Here is a 19,032-nt window from a genome sequence, read left to right on the forward strand (position 1 = left end):
TCTTGGTTCCCATGTGCTGTGCCTAAGTGGCTTGGAGTCTGATAAAAGGCGGTGATAAGCAGACAACAGACACACTTGACTCCAGGGGCTCGGAGGTGCCGAGGCCCCCTCCAGTAGCCCCTTTGTCTGCCTACACAGGTGCAAGGGGATAGACTTCCAGAGATGTAACCAGCATTTCCCTGTTCATTAGTCTTCACACTTTCTCATACTTGGGATGTTCTTTGTTTCCAAATCATACACCTGACCCAAGCATGAGAGATTGAATCCAGTCCTCTTCATCATGTGATTGTTTAACCTTTTTTTTTTTTTTTCTATAACTAAAAACCATTTTACAGAGAGAGGCTGCTCACCCAACAGATGTCTCCATCTCCAAAACAGCCTTGTACTCCCGCATCGGGACCTCTGAGTTGGAGAAGTCTGCGGGCCTTCTGTTCCAGCAGCCTGACTTGGACTCTGCACTCCAGATCGCTAGAGCAGAGGTACTGTGTCGTGTGCCTTGGAGAAAGCCTGCTCTGGGGACTCTCAGAAAGGAGCCGGTTCCTGTCTCTTGTAAATAAATATCTATACCCACAGCCCCCAAAGCCAGGGTCTTTAGAGAAAGACTTCCTCCTCTGAATACTGCAGCCAGAGATGTGTGGCCGTATTTGGATTTATAACCAAAGGCACACTCCTTTCAATTGTCCCCCAGTGGGCATCGTGGAAGTGTGATAGGTGGCTCATGTGCGGGGAAGTTTTCTGAATGTCATGATGGTTTGGTGTAGGAAGTTCTAATTCTACATTTATTCAGTGTCTCCTTGTTCTGGTGTGTGAATTGGTCACGTGCGAATTCACTCATTTGAGGCTAACCTTTGTCTTCTCCCTGACACTAGATCATAACCAAGGAGAGGGAGGTCTCGGAATGGAAGGATAAATATGAAGAAAGCAGGCGGGAAGTGATGGAAATGAGGTCAGTGGTGGAGCTCGGCCTTCCTGGTGCCTGGGGCATGCTTGCCTGCGGTGTGATAGCGGCTAGAGCTGGTGTGGCCCATGAGTGGTGTCTTCTAAAGAAGTTCTCTTGTCTTTATTATGCAAGGTTCATGTTTTTCAAAAGTATTTTTAGTATATTACTATTATTAAAATAGCATGGACATGAGTTAAAGAATGCAATCAAATAAATATATGTACAATGAAAAGCAAATCTTTCCACTGAGCCTCCAGTTCCAGAACCCACAGGTAACTGCTATCTGCTGTCTCTGGTGTATCCTTCCAAGAATTTTCTATTTCTGATCACAAATGTGTGAATGTATCTATACAGCCTCCTTTTTTCTCCAAAACAAATGAGAGAGTGCAATATAAATTATTCTCTACTCTTTTGTAATAGCATATCTTGAACATATTTTTATACATCTCTACTTCATTCTGTTTAACAGGTGGTTATTGGTCCATTGGAGGGAGATAACGTAATTAACTTAACCAGTCTCGGTGGATAAACATTTAGGATTTTTCCTGCCTATTGCTTGAATGATTTATTTTTATTTGTTAGATATTGTAATAGAAATACGATAGCCACCATGTATAGTTCACTTAATTACAACAGTCAGTGCTAGTTTATTTTCTAAATCAATTGTGTTCCTGGCTACCATTTTAAGTAGCCAGCAAACTAGGTGATCATATCCCCTGTTTTCTAGGTCACAGTCGTATCTTCCTGAAAATTCTCCTGTTAGTTCCTTCTTTCTCCTGATGGTTTCCTGTGACCACTTCTGGAGGTTAATCTCAGTGCGCTATTTCACATTCTAACTAAAGCCCAGCAGTTGCGTTATTTTTAAACCTCTTTTCTCTCTCTTTGTGGGGGATGGGTGGCTCTAGTTTTTTACCCACACTGAACATGAAGCAGGGTGTACTGGGAAGGCTGGAGGTCTGTCTCTGATCCCTTTGCCTCCCGGGAAGAAGTTGTAGCCATGGGGCCCAGGAGGTGCTGTGTACTAGCTGATACGGTCAGATTCAAGGGGTCGGCAGCTGGTGCGGCTGCACTGGCTCTTAATCGTCTGAACGTCAGTCCTGTCAGCCTCTAGGGCCACATCAGGTGAAAATCAGACTCCGCTTCCCAGCTGCTTCTGGGTGTGTTACTTAATTCAGTGCCTCACTTTCCTCAGCTGTAAAACGGGGGTAGATAACAGTGTCTCGGGCAGTAGAGCGTAAGGGTTATGGACAAAGGCTCCAGAGTCTGATGCCTGGGTTCCCATCCCAGCTCTGCCACTTTGTTAGCCCTGGGATCCCAGAACAGTTTTTAAATCATCCTGTGCCCCAATGTCCCCATCAGCAATGCTCGAGACAGTGAGAGCACTGCCCCTTAGGGTCATGTGAGGATAAAGTGAAAACACACACAGCTAAAGCCTTTGTAGGTCCCTGGTCTCGCCAAACTTCTGAAAGAGCACACCTGGACCTCCTCTCTGTCCTCAGCAGTGATGGGTTTAGACAGGGCAGCCTCAAAGATCCGTCACAGTTTTGCGATTCTGGGATGCAAGGGGTGTTGTTTAATCACAGAAAACACAGAAGGGCTTCTTTGTGGGTCTGTCCTGGGCGGGGCACTGACCTTGGGTCCAAGGTCAAGAAGCCAGGGACAGACCCCCAGCAGCTCTTGACTTTGCAGAATGCATTCTGCCTTCATTACCCCTTTTAACCTCATTGAATTCTCCCATAGCTCTGAAAGTCATGGTCTAGGGTAATCCTCACTGTGCCAAGGAAAAGCAGAGCCCCCCAGCTTCTGTGAACCACTTGTTCAGAGTCACACAGCTAGGAGGGGAGGGTCGGCTGGAGCCCGGACCTCCTGACGCTGGGGTCTTTGTGGTCTTCTGTCATCAGGGTTCTGGATCTTTGGCACTTAGCAGCTCGTGGTTCTCTTGTGGGGAATAATTATTGGATAGCATAGGTGAAGCCCTGAGTCTCGTTGAGAGGTTTCTTCCAGAAGACTTACTTTGGAGGGAGAGCTTCTTCACACCTCAGTCCTTTCACTTGGGGGCAGCTGTGAGGCGGTCTTATAAGCAGGGGGTCTTAGTGCTTTTGTACCGATATTGTTTTTTGAGGCTACCAAAGAAATGTGACTCCAGGCTTGTCTCCTGTCCCATAAACACAAGTAAGAAGTGGCCTCTGGGCCACGGAGCTTCTGTTTCAGTAGAGGAGATAAAACTCCTTTACTTTTCTGTGATGCCTGATGTAGGAGATGCTTTGGAAGAAGGTGCAGGTAAAATGTTAAGGAGTTCTAAGGACAAATCAGGGAAGGCTTCCTGGAGGAGAAGGCATTTGAATTAGACCTTGAGAAGCAGACTGAGAAGTGGAAATAGCGAGGGGAAGTGAGCAAGGTGGGGGTGAGGAAGCCCAGAGCAAACAAGAACTCATTTGTTCTCATTGAGTTACTGTGTTCATGAGATGGTGTGGAAGGAGGTAAGAGGGGCGGGCAAGATTGGGCCCAGGTTGCGGGAAGCTTCAATTCTCAGGCTGAAGATTTCGTCATATTTTTTTTTCTTAGTAATGGGGAGTGGTGTGTGTAGAGTCATGCACAACTCTAAATGAAGTATTTGTACAGGGAGAGGGCTGAGGTTGGAGGTGACCCTGGAAATGTGAGCCTAACCTTGACAAATAAGACTTGTCCCATTGTACATTGGTCAGGCTGTTGATGTCCAGCACATGGGCCCCTGTGTGAGATTAAAAACTGATCTGTTGTCATGGCTTCAACATGTTTTTACTTCTCTTACAGGAAAATAGTGGCCGAGTATGAGAAGACCATCGCTCAGATGATAGGTGGGTGTCCTGACTTGCTGGGGCTCAGGCCTGCTCCGAGGTTTCTAGATCATGGGGACACCTTGAAGATAGGAGCCTCAGGGAGGGTTCCTCTTAGAACATGAAGTCCTTCAGGGAGGGTCCAGAGCATCTCAGAATGTGGCTTTGCCCCAGGGCAAAGAGCCTGGGGACCTCCTTGAAACACCTGCTAGAATGTGCATTAGCATTAGGCTTGCCCCTGGGAAGCTGTGGCAGCCACCTCGAGAGCCACCATTTGACCAGCCAAGGGATGTCCACCTCATGGGGAAGAGATTTGGGTTGGTTCCTGGGATGTTTGGGGGCTTTTTTTTTTTTCTCATGTGAGAGAATAGGAATCAAATCCCTAAACCATAATTTAGTTTAGACTCAAGTGACAAAATACCCAACACAACCTTCTTATAGAGTCGAGGGCAAGGATGATAAAATGTGGGGTGATTGCCCACCCCTCCTCCTGTGACCATGCAGACCTTGCTACTTAATCCCAGCACTGTTTCTCACTGAGATTGGACACTGCCTCAGAGTCCATCTTAACACAGCGTCCCTGACAGCCAGTACTGACAGATGACTTTGGTCCACAACGAAAGGCCTCAAGTTACAAGTTACACACATCTAAGCCTTTTTTTCCCCCTTTTAATAATGAGAAAAGATCTTGCAGAAGATCTGGGCCCAGGTTTTTACACTAATGATCAGCTCTCAGAAATGACATTTGGGGAGGGGGGTATTGTTTGTTTTCCTAGCTATCTACGTATTTATTTGCTTAGGTTCGTAATAATCAGTTTTCAAATAATCTTTCACTCCTAAAGACATATGGAGTAAAATCTCCAGGACCCTACAAACCACAGTTTATGTGTCTAAGCTTGACATTGTGCTAGCAAATGACCCCTCTCTCTTGCAAATGTTTACATCTGTGAGTCACGTCACACCTCTAGCTTGTCCCAAGATAAATATAACAGTAGCCTCAGAGATAGAGAAGAGGCCAGCAATTGAGTGCTTTCCATTCAAAGAACTTTAATTTTGATTTATTATAGTAAAGGCCATTTCACCCAGAATTCTGGGAGAAGCTCATTTGGGTGTTTCTGAAGTTCAGCCTTCTGGCACATGCTTTCAATCAAAATGAAATTTCTTTATTAAATTGGTATTAGAATTTACGAACACATGTGGATTAGATAAAACATATAAAAATTCTTGGAATTGAAAATACTGGTAAAAATGGTCAGGATGAAGGATTTATGTGTTCCAATATGCAAGGTTTGGCAAGTTGAGCACAAACTTTTGGCCTCGTGGAGTTTCGGGATGTGAGAACATCACTTACACCTACGACGGCTCATCTGGAAACACCCTGCTACATCTCAGACTCATCCATTTTTATTTCTGCCCTTGGTGATGCCGTTTCGGCAGATGTTGAAACAGGGTGAAAGGGCACGCACTTTTGCTCCTGAGACAGGGCTGCCCAAAGCTGTCTTTCATGGTTCAGCTGGCAATTCAATATAATCAGAATTCCCTCTTGAAAACTAAAAGTGTGAGGACCTCTCCAGTCAGCATAAGTGGCCTGTCCTCATGATGACAGAAAGGTTACTGGACTCCGATGCTTTTCTGGCAGAGTAGTTGCAGGTGGGAACGGTTAGGACACTGCCAGCCTGGACGGTCTGCAGAGGTGTGCAGTGTGAGTCCCAGTAAGCCCTCTCGAGAACGCCCTCTGCCTTCCTGCCACCCAGACCCTGGAGATTATGGCCACATGTGCTCTCCCCACCCAAGGAGACCTGCTGGATTTGGCCGAGTGTCCCTCTCTTCGGGGACCGTACACTCAACCCTTTTGAGCATTTCCCTGTTCTTGGAGTGCTCTCCGGGTGGCTCTGGGAGACCCTCTGGCATCCCTAGCTGGGAGCAGCATTGTCACTCAGGCTGGTATCTCACCGTGTGTCCGTTCCCCATTCTCATTCACCCGGTCACTGTCCTCTTTGTCATCCACTTTTCCCGAGCTTTTCTCATCAGAAAGGAGGAATGTCTGTGGCTGTCATCCTTTAGTCACTTTGCAGATCATTGATAAGGCCACCTTAGGTTTTGTGGTCCGTGTGTCTTTGTAGAGGACAGCAGGGGCTGAGGCATGGCTGGGACTCTCTATAGCTTTGGGGAGGGTGTGAGTCCTCCTGGGCAGGTGTGAGTCTCTCCATACATGGAAACACGCCCGTGAGTCTCATCTTGACTCCATGTTTCTCTTCCCATCATCTCCCGCATCCCTCGTGGAAGGGAAACTCACGCCCAGAGAGTTGGGCAGTTTGGGACCAGAGTGAACGTAATAGCATTTTGAAGTGAAAGACACCTGCACTAGCTCTTCCTGGCTGTGTGGCTTCCACACCAGTGTGACATCGGTCCTCCCATTGTTGTCGCTTCTAATCAAATGTTACTAAGGAGAGTATGTTTTATTAAGCTCAAATATTGACTATTTAGAATTGAGAACAAAAAGAGACTTCTGTGCTTTCTGCATTCCAGGTTGTTGCAATTGATTTTTTTCTGCTTTCCTAACAAGTGCCCTGATTATCTGTTTTGCTTCCATTTTCTGTTGCTTCTTGCCCTTTGCTTGCAAAACAAACAGGCAAGCCCGGTAAGTAAACGCTTTTCCCCTAATTTGACACCTGCCCCACGCAATCCTTGTTTGTTTGTTTGTTTCCTAATTTTGTTATTTTTGCTTTTGTGTATTTGCCGCATTGCCCACATGATTTAAAATTTTTTTTCCTGAAAAAGCCAGGGAGATCTCCAGGGGCATTATTTTGTTGTCCAGGCTGATTTCCTGATTGGAAGAACCTAACTGCATTTGTCATTTACAAAGAGATTTGTGAAGCTTTCTTGCCTCCTCAGTCTCCTGGGAAATGGGCAATTCTGTTTTTAAAGGGGTTAGGCTGGGAGGAGAGGAAACCTGAGGCAGGCAAAATTTTGGCTCCAGGAAATCAGATGGACTCGGTTTGATAAATGGCTCCTTTACCAAGCCCAGTGAAATGTATACACGGCCCCACAGCAGCCCAGATGTATCTTGCACAACACAATGGGAATTAAGTAAGCAGCTAAAAGTCAAAGAATAAACAGGTATTTGGTTACCAGTGAAACTCTGAAATGCCCTTTCTCTTAGGAGCCTAGATGTAGCAAGCAGATAGCTGTGATTGTACTGCTGTCACTGTATGTTTAAAAGTTTCCCTTTCATGGGTCGCAGTGATACACTGTCACACCGATTCAGGGGCAGCTGTTATAGGATTCATTGTGGACAGTGATGCTCTTGATAATGGGCAACTGGCACCAGACTCTTCCTAGGTGTTGAGGGCTCTATGTAGTCTCTCGTTTCATCTTCCCCCCAAATGACATAAAATAAAAATACTGTGATCCTTATTTCAGATGAGGAGGCAGAGACAGAGTCTAGAAAGCCTGCTCCAAGGTCACACAGCTGGGAAGTGTTGAGCCGATATTCGAACCCGGGCAGGCAGACTCTGGAGCCTCTCAGCCATGGCCCTGTGCAGGCCTCTGGTGGTGGGCACTCTGAGTCCTGTGATCACAGAGGCAGGGTTGGAAGACATTGGGCATCTTCTAGGCCAGTGTTTCTCTAGGCGGGGCCCCTGGACCAGGAGTGTCTGTATCACTGGGAAACTTGTTATGGATGCAGGGTCTCAGCTCCACCCACATAGACCTCCGGAATCAGAAACTGTGGGGTGGGTGCAGCAGTTTGTGACCAACCCCTCCAGCTGACTCAGATGCATATGTGAGAACCTGCTCATTTGGGAAGTGAGGCCCTGGGACCCCGAGAGGTCAGGACTTTTGAGCAAGTTTATGTCAGGGCTGGAGCTAAAACCCAGGCTGTGGCCCCTGCCATACCACATGGCAAGAATATGCCTGACTCTAGGGTACGGCAAGATGCCAGTCCATCAGGAACCTAAAGGAAAAGAAGCCAGAACAAAATCTCCCTGCTGCTAAGGGAGCTGTGTCCTTCCAGGTCTGTCATTGTAAGAGGCCCCATGTAGAGGCATGGCTGTGATTGAGGCTTGGGGTTGGGGTTAGAGCTCTGCTTCTTCCTGAGCGAACAAGTGACTTAGCTTCTCAAATCCTCCGTTTCACCATCTGTCAAATGGGAGTAAGGAAACCTACCCCGGGTTGTTGTGAGGCTGGACCTGTTTATTCAGTACATGGCCTCTCCCGCGTGCCAAGCATGGTCCTAGGCCCTGGGGCAGAGCAGTGAAAAACAAACTCTGGTACCTGCCCCTGCAGCTCTGCATGGCTCTCTCCATTTATTTGCTCAGGTCTCTGATCCATGCCACCTGCCCAGAGATGTGGAAAATGCCTCCTCTCTTCTCTAGCCCTGTATTCTCCTCTTCCCAGCAGAAGCCAGTATGTATCATTATATCGGATGGGTGTATGCATGTGAGTGTGTGTGCACATTTATGTGCAGGGGTGTGCGTTGGCTGCTCATGGCATGCTCACGGGTTGCATGCAGCAAGGAGATGAGCAGGCAATGCGCACCCTTGCACAGGTACATGCGCACATGCACAAACACGTGCATACACATGTCTGATAAGGATACGGAGTGGCAACTGCTGGGAAGAGGAGAATACAGGGCTAGAAAGTGGAGAGGAGGTGTTTTCCACACCCCTGAGCAAGTGACATGGAACAGAGACCTGAGGGAGTCGGGGGAGCCATGGGGAGCCCTGGGACAGGACCCCCCCCGGGGTGTTAGTGGCCTTCCTGGCTGGAGCAGAGAAGCCAGGGAGGGGAGAGGACAGAGCATTGTGGAGGAGTTTGGATTTATTTCCAGCGTAGGGGGTGCCGCTGGGGGCTCTGAGCAGGAGCGAGGTGGCCACTTTGCGCTTCAGGCAGTGGAGTGTGGCGGGTGCTGGCTGAGGGGTTCTCAGGGAAAGGAGCAGTCAGCACGGCTCCTGCCCTGGGGGGGAGCCCCATGGGCTCTGGCGGCTGATGATGTTCTTGTGGCCGTTATCACTTCCAAATGTGACCCACCGTGTGGCAGCCAGCCCCTGCCCAGGTGACCTGGGCTGACCGAAAGGCAGCGCTGCTGGGGTGCTTCCGTCTCCCCTTCTCAGTCTGCTGCCAGCAGGGAAGCAAATGCTGCCCGTGCCCTGGGCCCGCGCTGTGCAGGTGCAGGTGCAGGTGCTGTTTTGTGTAGGGCGCTCAGAGGATGGCTTCCCGTCAGTGCAAAAAGGGCTTTTAAGCGGGGTGGAGTAGGCCACAGGCAGGGGAGGGGGCGTGGGGGAAACGGCTGTTCCTCTCACCAGGACCAGCCACCTGAGCCAGAATTGAGTTCTTTTGTATGTCACTGAGAAACTCACTTTGACAGAGATAGCTCCGTTTTTCTTGGCGTTAAGACACTTGCTGTATCAAAGAAACTGTCAGTTTCTGTGTGAAATGGAATTTCATGGAAGCAGTTTTGTGGGCTTTGAGTTTCTGGGATGTTTTAAGGAGAAAATAACCTTTTTCTCTTCCAGTGATCATCTGTCTCGATAACACTTAGGAAGTTCCACTCCTCACAGCCCAGGCCACAGCACCCTTTACACAGCAACAACGTCATCTTTTTTCCCCTTAGGGATCTATCTTCCCTGTGGAGCTAACAATCAAATAGAATCACTGGGGTCTCCTATATAGATTTCTAAGTGGCTGCTTTGATCAGGTTAAAGAATACCCAGTTTCCACCCCCCGTGATAGTGCACAGGCCCAGGTCTGGGATGCCAGTCATGGGAAGGCTCTGGGGAGTGGATCTGTCCCAAGGAAAAGCTGGAGTTTGAGATGCACCCCCTGGTTAGGCTGAGTCACACTGCGGCCTTGGCTGGCCCCGAGACCTGGTTCAGATTTCATGGGCTGCATCGTTTGGCGCCTTGTCTCTCCTGCCAGAGGATGAACAGAGAGAGAAGTCGGTCTCCCACCAAACAGTCCAGCAGCTGGTCCTGGAGAAGGAGCAAGCCCTGGCTGACCTGAACTCTGTGGAGAAGTCTCTGGCTGACCTTTTCAGGAGATATGAGAAGATGAAGGAGGTTCTGGAAGGCTTCCGCAAGGTGGGTCTGCATTTGGGGGGTGGAGCAGGAGGCTGGCCAGGCCAGGTTCAGAAGTGGGCACAGGTCGGGAGGGATGTGGAGAGCCTGGGTGGGGGTTGGCGTTCTGCAAGTCTGTCTTGAACCACCAAGGAGTGGGTCCTTGAAGGCTGGAGAGTCAGACTTGGCTGTCTGGGGTTATACCTGCGTCAGCGAGTTCTTGGGTTTCCCAGCACTCCTTTCTGGGAAAAGGAGTTTCTCATTGCTTCTTACGGGTTTCACCCCTGTCCTCTGTCACATCAGAATGAAGAGGTGTTGAAGAAGTGTGCACAGGAGTACCTGTCCCGAGTGAAGAAGGAGGAGCAGAGGTACCAGGCTCTGAAGGTGCACGCAGAGGAGAAACTGGACAGGTAATGTAGCCTTGGGGTGCTGCCAAGGGCCCTTCAGGAGCCCCTGCCAGGGCAGGCACCCGGCATTGGCTTGGAAAGGGCGGATAATCCATGGGCATTTTGCAGTATGACTTGAGATAATGGCACACTTTCAGTTAGCATCATTTTGATAAGTGAAGGGCATGTTCCATAATGTCCAGAGTATGCAAAGCACCTGGGATTGTGGGAATGGGAGTCGGGCATGGGGTCTCCATGTGCTTCTATGCTTGGGCTCCAGTTGGTGGCAGCTGAAGCCAGACCATTCCCCCTGCTCAGAGCTGGGAGGAGGGAGGCGGTAGGCGTCTACGGGGATCTCGAGCAAAGGATGATGGTTTCTGAGCCCCATGTTCCTGCAGGGCCAACGCTGAGATTGCCCAGGTTCGAGGCAAGGCCCAGCAGGAGCAAGCCGCCTACCAGGCCAGCTTGCGGAAGGAGCAGCTGCGAGTGGACGCTCTGGAAAGAACGCTGGAGCAGAAGGTAACAGGACGAGGGCAGTGGCTTCCAGGCGGTGGGGCTGCTGTCCCCTGCAGCAATGGGCCAGTCTGTGAGATAAACAGAGGCTGGGCTGCCCCGGCCTGCTGCTGCTCCCAGGCCGAGCCAGCACGACAGCGGCATGCCCAAGACGAGCTCCTGCTTTGCAGGACTATGCTTGTCCCCCGCCGGAAGGCTCAGATGAATGCTGGCCCTGAGACTGGCTTCCTCTCTGCCTTTCTGGAATTGCAGTCTGCGTGGGTGTTGATTGCCATTTTTCATTTCTTTTCAACATTCATTTGTAAAATACTTATTAAGCTCCTACAATGTGCCAGGCATAGTACTTGAACCCCTACGTGCAGTGTGCTTACTGGTGAGTGGCAGGACACCCACCAGGCCCCTGACAGAGGCTGATGCAGAGAATGGGCAGTGTCAGGGCCGAAAGGGCCTCCCAGTGTCCTCTAGTTCCATGGACAGAGAGGTGGGTCTTCCTGAGGTCACTCAGCTTGTCCCAGGTTTCCTGATTTTCAGTCTGGTGCCCTGTGCTCACTGTTTTCCTGGGTGTCCCAGTGAGAAGCCCCTTCAGCCCAGGAGTCCCCATTCCAGTCAATTTACTGAGCCTCAGGATTTCACTGGATGGTCATCAGAGGGCGCAGTGGCCTGGGGTAGCAGCACTATTCGTGCATTTGAGGCCTTGAAGGCAGTTGTGGGGGGTCCTTTGTAGGCAGGTGAGCGTCAAGAGTCCAGTGTGTCTCCCCAGTGGCCTCTGCTGCCCCACTCACACCCAGCTGGCCTCAGGAGACTGGCCCTCCTCCTGTGCCTGTACCCTGCCAGGTTCCCAATGGCTGGCTGTGGTCACCTGTGGTCCAGAGGGGCATTTGGGCCAAGCAGTAGTCATCTCTGCCCTGGGCAGGTGCTAACTCACCCAAATGCTGTCAGGGAAGTAGTCATTATGGCCCTGGGCAAGGCTCAGCCTTCGCCTAAGCCTCTAGGTTCCCTCCAGCCCTGAAAGTTATGTGGCTCTGTTAGCCTTACAGAGATTCAGAAACTTGATTCACCTGGGCAGTTCTTGGGTGAAGGCATTGAGCATTTCACCTGGTCAGGCTTTGTGAAGGCTTTTGCCCACTGAACTGAGCCCTGTGATGGGGCAGTTTGTTTGGCAATGGCTGGTGGTGCCAGTGTGGAGCTTATAGAACCTCCAGGAATCAATATCTAATGGGTCTGCTAATGCCTCTCAGCCTCTGGTCGCTGGACAGTATGTTTAACAAGTAATAGCAAAGCTGTATAGGAGCCAGGTCAACTAGAATTTGTTCCAGGCTTACTGCATCTGACTGGCTATGTGACTTTAAGCACAACAGTTAACTTCTCTGAACCTCAATTTTCTTACTGAAAAATGGGGATAATAATGGCTCCTTTAAAGGGCCATCATGAAGACTGAGTGGGGCCACAGTGCCTGGGATGTCTTTAGCATGGTGACCAGCACATGGTAAGCACTCCAGGATGACGAAAAAAAAAAAAAAAAATCAGCATTAGCAGCCTGAACCAGAAACAGAGCACATGGCTCTGGGCTGAACAAGTCTCGGGAGGTTCTAAGGTTTCCAGGGAAAGGCCTCAGTGAGCCTCAGGGACAGACTTTTGGTGAGAACTCACCTTCCGTGGAGACCTCAAGGGAAAGCTGGCTGCAAAATGTACCTGGGTGCAGGCAAGATCCAGCCCCCTTGGGGAGGGCCGATGTGCCAAGAGGCTCTTGGAGGGGTTAGATGTGAGCCCTGATGCTCATGTGGGTGTGGCGGGAAGTCATCCTGTTGGATCCCTTCTCTTAGAGGATGGAAAGCCTTGTGTAGGGTCATGGGTGCTAGACAAGTGTGTGGTCAGCTCCCCTTGATGGGGCTTCAGAGGACGGGCAAAGGGTGATATGAGGAACACCTCGAAGCCACCTCGCCTCCACCTCTCTCTCGCTACCCCCGTATCCACAGCACTGTTTCTTTGGCATCCTCTGTATAATGCGAGTGATCCCCCTCCAAGGAGAATTGTGTAACCCTCCATGTGCCATTTCTCCAAAAAGCCACCAAAGAGCACACCTCAGACCATCCTCATGCCACATCCCACATCCCACATCCTTCAGTTTCAAATAAAGGGAAGGGAACCACTAGCTAATCCTCTGCCGTGCGCTGGTTACTGTGCCAGGGGACTTTACATTTCTTACCTCATTTAATTCTCAGACAGGTGTTAATTACCAACATTTTAGACATTAAAAAACTAAGGCTCAGAGAGGTTATGTAACTTGCCCAAGGTCACGCAGCTAGAGCTGGGGTGTATACTCAGGTTGTTTGGCTCCAAGTCATTTCTCTCACTGCTTTAGATAACTTCAGGGGGACCAAGAAGCCTGGTGGGCCCCATCCCCCCAAAAAGCCCAATGACCATTCTGATTGTCTTCATGTCAAACATCAGCAACTTCTTTCTTGTTTTCACTTTCAGAATAAAGAGATAGAAGAACTCACCAAGATTTGTGATGAACTGATTGCCAAAATGGGGAAAAGCTAACTTGGAACCAAATGTTTGGACTTGACCGTTGCGTGCAATATGACCGTCGGCACACTGCTGTCCTTCCAGTTTCACGGGCAGGTTCTGTTTTCACTTTTTCGTATGCACTACTGTATTTCCTTTCTAAATAAGATTGATTTGATTGTATGCAGTACTGAGGAGACTATCAGAAATTCTTGCTATTGGTTTGCATTTTCCTAGTATAATTCATAGCAAGTTGACCTCAGAGTTCCTGTATCAGGGAGATTGTCTGATCCTCTAATAAAAGACAAATTGCTGACCTTGGCCTTGCCCTTTGTACACGAGTTCCCAGGGTGAGCAGCTTTTCGACTTCATATGAACATGTACAGCGTGCATAGGGACTCTTGCCTTAAGGAGTGTAAACTTGATCTGCATTTGCTGATTTGTTAAAAAAAAAATGCATGTTTCAAATAAGATTCTCTATTGTAAATAAATTTTTTTCTTTGGATCTTGGCAATAAGTGTGGCTATGATTTATTTTCTGGGAAGGGTTGGGTCTTTTCTCGCCTTTGTTAAATATCAGATTTGGCCTTTCGCTCTTCGGTCTGGGATCATTTCTTTGTCCATGGATTTAGATAACATTTCTTTTGTTATGGTGGCTGGATTTGTAAGATGAAGCTAATGAGAAATATTGACTTGCTGCTTAAATAATTAAGTGAATGCATTAGATTAGCTTAGAGTTGGTTTTTACAAAGCCTCTTTGACTTTAGGGAGTAAAATCTATTTCCTTTTATTGGGTCAAGGAAGTAGCAGGCTGTCACTCATCTCGTCTAATCCCTTAGTATGTGAAGATCAACCCTGAAAGGTCCATTTCCTTCTAAAGGATTAGGAAAGAACCAGCAATTAGCAGATGGGAGGCAGGTAATTAAGCCACTTTGGAGGTGAAACTAGCAATGGGTCTGTGGCTGTCATTAGATTCCTTCATTGCTTCTGACTTGCTCAGGAACCCCAGAGTGAAGGGCAGGCTGATGAGGCTAGTGAGGAGGTGGGAAGATGTTTTTTAGGGCTGCCATAACAAATCACTACAAATTTGGCAGCTTCAAACAGCAGACGTTTATTCTCACAGTTCTGGAATCCGTAAGTCCAGAATCAAAGTGTCTGTGGGGTCGGTGCCTCTGGAGTCTCTGAGGGAGAATCTGTGCCATGCCTCTCTCCCAACTTTTTTTTTTTTTTTTTGTTAAAACTTTGAATTTATTTTATTTATTTATTTATTTTTAATTTTATTTTGTCGATATACATTGTGGTTGATTATTGTTGCCCCTTACCAAAACCTCCCTCCCTCCTCCCTCTCCTCCCTCCCCCGCAACAATGTCCTTTCTGTTTGCTTGTTCTATCAACTTCAAGTAATTGTAGTTGTTTTATCTTCTCCCCCCCCGTTTTGTGTGTGTGTGTGTGTGTGTGTGTGTGTGTGAATTTATATATTAATTTTTAGCTCCCACCAATAAGTGAGAACATGTGGTATTTCTCTTTCTGTGCCTGACTCGTTTCACTTAATATAATTCTCTCAAGGTCCATCCATGTTGTTGCGAATGGCAGTATTTCATTCGTTTTTATAGCTGAGTAGTATTCCATTGTGTAGATGTACCACATTTTCCGTATCCACTCATCCGATGATGGACATTTGGGCTGGTTCCAACTCTTGGCTATTGTAAAGAGTGCTGCGATGAACATTGGGGAACAGGTATACCTTCGACTTGATGATTTCCATTCCTCTGGGTATATTCCCAGCAGTGGGATAGCTGGGTCATATGGTAGATCTATCTGCAATTGTTTGAGGAACCTCCATACCATTTTCCATAGAGGCTGCACCATTTTGCAGTCCTACCAACAATGTATGAGAGTTCCTTTTTCTCTGCAACCTCACCAGCATTTATCGTTCAGAGTCTTTTGGATTTTAGCCATCCTAACTGGGGTTAGATAGTATCTCAGTGTGGTTTTGACTTGCATTTCCCGGAAGCTGAGTGATGTTGAGCATTTTTTCATATGTCTGTTGGCCATTTGTATATCTTCCTTATAGAAATGCCTACTTAGCTCTTTTGCCCATTTTTTAATTGGGTTGCTTGTTTTTTCTTGTAAAGTTGTTTGAGTTCCTTATATATTCTGGATATTAATCCTTTGTCAGATGTATATTTTGCAAATATTTTCTCCCACTCTGTTGGTTGTCTTTTAACTCTGTTAATTGTTTATTTTGCTGTGCAGAAGATTTTTAGTTTGATATAATCCCATTTGTTTATTTTTCCTTTGGTTGCCTGTGCTTTTGGGGTCATATTCATGAAGTCTGTGTCCAGTCCTATTTCCTGAAGTGTTTCTCCTATGTTTTCTTTAAGAAATTTTATTGTTTCAGGGTGTATATTTAAATCCTTAATCCATTTTGAGTTGATTTTAGTATATGGTGAGAGGTATGGATCTAGTTTCATTCTCCTGCATATGGATATCCAGTTATCCCAGCACCATTTGCTGAAGAGGCAGTCCCTTCCCCAGTGAATAGGCTTGGTGCCTTTGTCAAAGATCAGATGGCAGTAAGTGTGTGGGTTGATTTCTGGATTCTCTATTCTATTCCATTGATCAGTGTGTCTTTTTATGCCAGTACCATACTGTTTTGGTTATTATAGCTTTGTAGTATAGCTTAAAGTCAGGTAGTGTTATGCCTCCAGCTTAATTTTTTTTGCTCAGCATTGCTTTGGCTACGTGTGTTCTTTTATTATTCCATATAAATGTCTGGATAGTTCTTTCCATTTCTGAGAAAAATGTTTTTGGAATTTTGATGGGGATTGCATTGAATTTGTATATCACTTTGGGTAGTATGGACATTTTCACTATGTTGATTCTTCCAATCCAAGAGCATGGGATATCTTTCCATCTTCTTGTATCCTCTCTAATTTCTCTCAGCAGTGGTTTGTAGTTCTCATTATAGAGATTTTTCACCTCCTTGGTTAACTCAATTCCTAAGTATTTTATTTTTTTGGTGGCTATTGTAAATAGGCAGGCTTTCTTGATTTCTTGTTCTGCATGCTCACTATTGGAGAAAAGAAATGCTACTGATTTTTGTGTGTTGATTTTGTATCCTGCTACTGTACTGAAATCATTTATCAATTCCAAGAGTTTTTTTGTAGAGGTTTTAGGCTGTTCGATATATAGGATCATGTCATCTGCAAACAGGGACAGTTTGACTTCATCTTTTCCAATCTGGATGCCCTTTATTTCCTTCTCTTCTCTGATTGCTCTGGTTAGTACTTCCAACACTATGTTGAATAGGAGTGGTGAGAGTGGGCATCCTTGTCTAGTTCCTGTTCTTAAAGGAAAAGCTTTCAGCTTTTCCCCATTCAGGATGATATTGGCAGTGGGTTTGTCATATATGGCTTTAATTATGTTGAGATACTTTCCCTCTATACCTAACTTATAGAGGGTCTTTGTCATGAAAGAGTGCTGAATTTTATCAAATGCTTTTTCAGCATCTATAGAGATGATCATATGGTCCTTGTGTTTGACTTTATTAATATGGTGTATCACATTTATTGATTTGCGTATGTTGAACCAACCTTGCATCCCTGGGATGAATCCCACTTGATCGTGATGAATAATTTTACGTATGTGTTGCTGTATTCTGTTTGCTAGTATTTTATTGAGGATTTTTGCATCTATATTCATCAAGGATATCTGCCTGTTGTTTTCTTTTTTGGTTATATCTTTACCTGGTTTTGGTATCAGGATGATGTTTGCTTCATAAAATGAGTCTGGGAGATTTGCGTCTGTTTCAATCTTTTGGAATAGTTTGTAAAGAATCGGTGTCAATTCCTCTTTGAATGTTTGGTAAAATTCTGCTGTGAATCCATCTGGTCCTGGGCTTTTCTTTGTTGGGAGCCTTCTGATAACAGCTTCAATCTCCTTTATTGTTATTGGTCTGTTCAAATTTTCTACGTCTTCATGGTTCAGTTTTGGGAGCTTGTGTGTGTCCAGAAGTTTATCTATTTCCTCCAGATTTTCAAATTTGTTGGCATATAGTTGTTTATAGTAGTCTCGAATGATTCCTTGTGTTTCAGATGAATCAGTTGTAATATCACCTTTTTCATTTCTAATTTTTGTTATTTGAGTCTTCTCTCTTCTTTTTTTTGTTAGCCATGCTAATGGTTTGTCAATTTTATTTATCTTTTCAAAAAACCAACTTTTTGATTCATTGATCTTTTGTATTGTTTTTTGGGTTTCAGTTTCATTCAGTTTTGCTCTGATCTTAATGATTTCTTTCCGTCTGCTAAATTTAGGTTTGGATTGTTCTTGTTTTTCTAGTTCTTTAAGGTGAAGTGTTAGGTGGTTCACTTGCCATCTTTCCATTCTTATGAGGTGAGCATTTAATGCGATAAATTTCCCCCTTAGTACTGCTTTTGCAGTATCCCACAGGTTTTGGTATGATGTATCATTATTTTCATTAGTTTCAATAAATTTTTTGATTTCCTGCTTGATTTCTTCTTGGACCCATATGTCATTAAGTAGAATGCTGTTTAATTTCCATGTGTTTGTATAGTTTCCAGAGTTTCATTTGTTATTAATTTCTAGTTTTAATCCATTGTGGTCTGAGAAAATACATGGGATAATTCCAATTTTGTTGAATTTATTGAGACTTGATTTGTGACCTAATATGTGATCTATCCTGGAGAATGATCCATGTGCTGATGAGAAGAATGAATATTCTGAGGTTGTTTGATGGAATGTTCTGTAGATATCTGCCAAGTCCAATTGGTCTAGAGTATTGTTTAGATCTTGTGTTTCTCTACTGATTCTTTGCCTAGATGATCTGTCTAATATTGACAATGGGGTGTTCAGGTCCCCTGCTATTATGGTATTAGTGTCTATTTCCTTCTTTAGGTCTAATAGAGTTTGTTTTATAAATCCGGCTGCTCCAACATTGGGTGCATACATATTTATGATTGTTATGTCTTCTTGATGCATCAGTCCTTTTATCATTAAGTAGTGTCCCTCATTGTCTCTTTTTATGGTTTTTAGTTTAAAGTCTATTTTGTCAGATATAAGAATAGCTACTCCAGCTCGTTTTTCTTTTCTGTTTGCATGGTAAATCTTTTTCCATCCTTTCACTCTTAGTCTGTGTGAATCTTTATGGGTGAGGTGGGTCTCTTGTAGGCAGCATATAGTTGGGTCCTCCTTTTTAATCCAGTCAGCCAGTCTGTGTCTTTTGATTGGGGAATTTAGCCTTTTACATTAAAGAGTTGTTATTGAAAGGTGTTGATTTATTCCTAGCATTTTATTGGTTGTTTGGTTGTCTTAGGTGTCTTTTGTTCCTTGCTTTCTGATTTACTATTTGGTTTCTGTGTTTGTTGGTTCCTTAGGTTGTAGATAGCGTTTTTGTTTGTTTCCTCTTCATTAATGCCATTTTTATTATACTAGTGGGTTTTGATTTTTCTTGGGTTTTTATGGCAGTGGTAGTTATTTTTCAGGAACCAAACCCAGTACTCCCTTGAGGATTTCTTGTAAGGGTGGTCGTGTGGTAGTGAACTCCCGCAGTTTTTGTTTGTCTGAGAAATATACTATTTGCCCTTCATTTCGGAAGGATAGCCTTGCAGGGTAGCGTATTCTTGGCTGGCAATCTTTGTCTTTTAGTATTTTGAAAATATCATCCCATTCCTTTCTAGCTTTTAGGGTTTGTGATGAAAAGTCTGATGTTAGCCTTATTGGGGCTCCCTTATAGGTGATTTGACGCTTCTCTCTTGCAGCTTTTAAGATTCTCTCTTTGTCTCTGAGTTTTGC

At 45.8% G+C, this 19,032-nt stretch overlaps 1 protein-coding gene across 12 annotated transcripts in view; it reads left to right on the forward strand.

The window, feature by feature from the left end:
• The window catches only part of TACC2 (transforming acidic coiled-coil containing protein 2), a 208,862-nt gene extending 195,126 nt beyond the window's left edge, over positions 1-13,736 (forward strand). For all 12 annotated transcript variants that reach the window (XM_063103235.1, XM_063103245.1, XM_063103238.1 and 9 more), the window contains 7 exons: positions 336-479; positions 870-946; positions 3,734-3,777; positions 9,676-9,836; positions 10,116-10,222; positions 10,597-10,717; positions 13,190-13,736. In XM_063103235.1, the coding sequence (XP_062959305.1) occupies positions 336-479; positions 870-946; positions 3,734-3,777; positions 9,676-9,836; positions 10,116-10,222; positions 10,597-10,717; positions 13,190-13,255 (720 nt within the window). In that variant the 3' untranslated portion in view covers positions 13,256-13,736. The remainder of the gene's footprint in view (positions 1-335; positions 480-869; positions 947-3,733; positions 3,778-9,675; positions 9,837-10,115; positions 10,223-10,596; positions 10,718-13,189) is intronic.
• Positions 13,737-19,032: the final 5,296 nt, after the last annotated feature.

The sequence above is a fragment of the Cynocephalus volans genome, chromosome 7 (assembly GCF_027409185.1).
Source record: "Cynocephalus volans isolate mCynVol1 chromosome 7, mCynVol1.pri, whole genome shotgun sequence".
Lineage (NCBI taxonomy): Eukaryota > Metazoa > Chordata > Mammalia > Dermoptera > Cynocephalidae > Cynocephalus > Cynocephalus volans.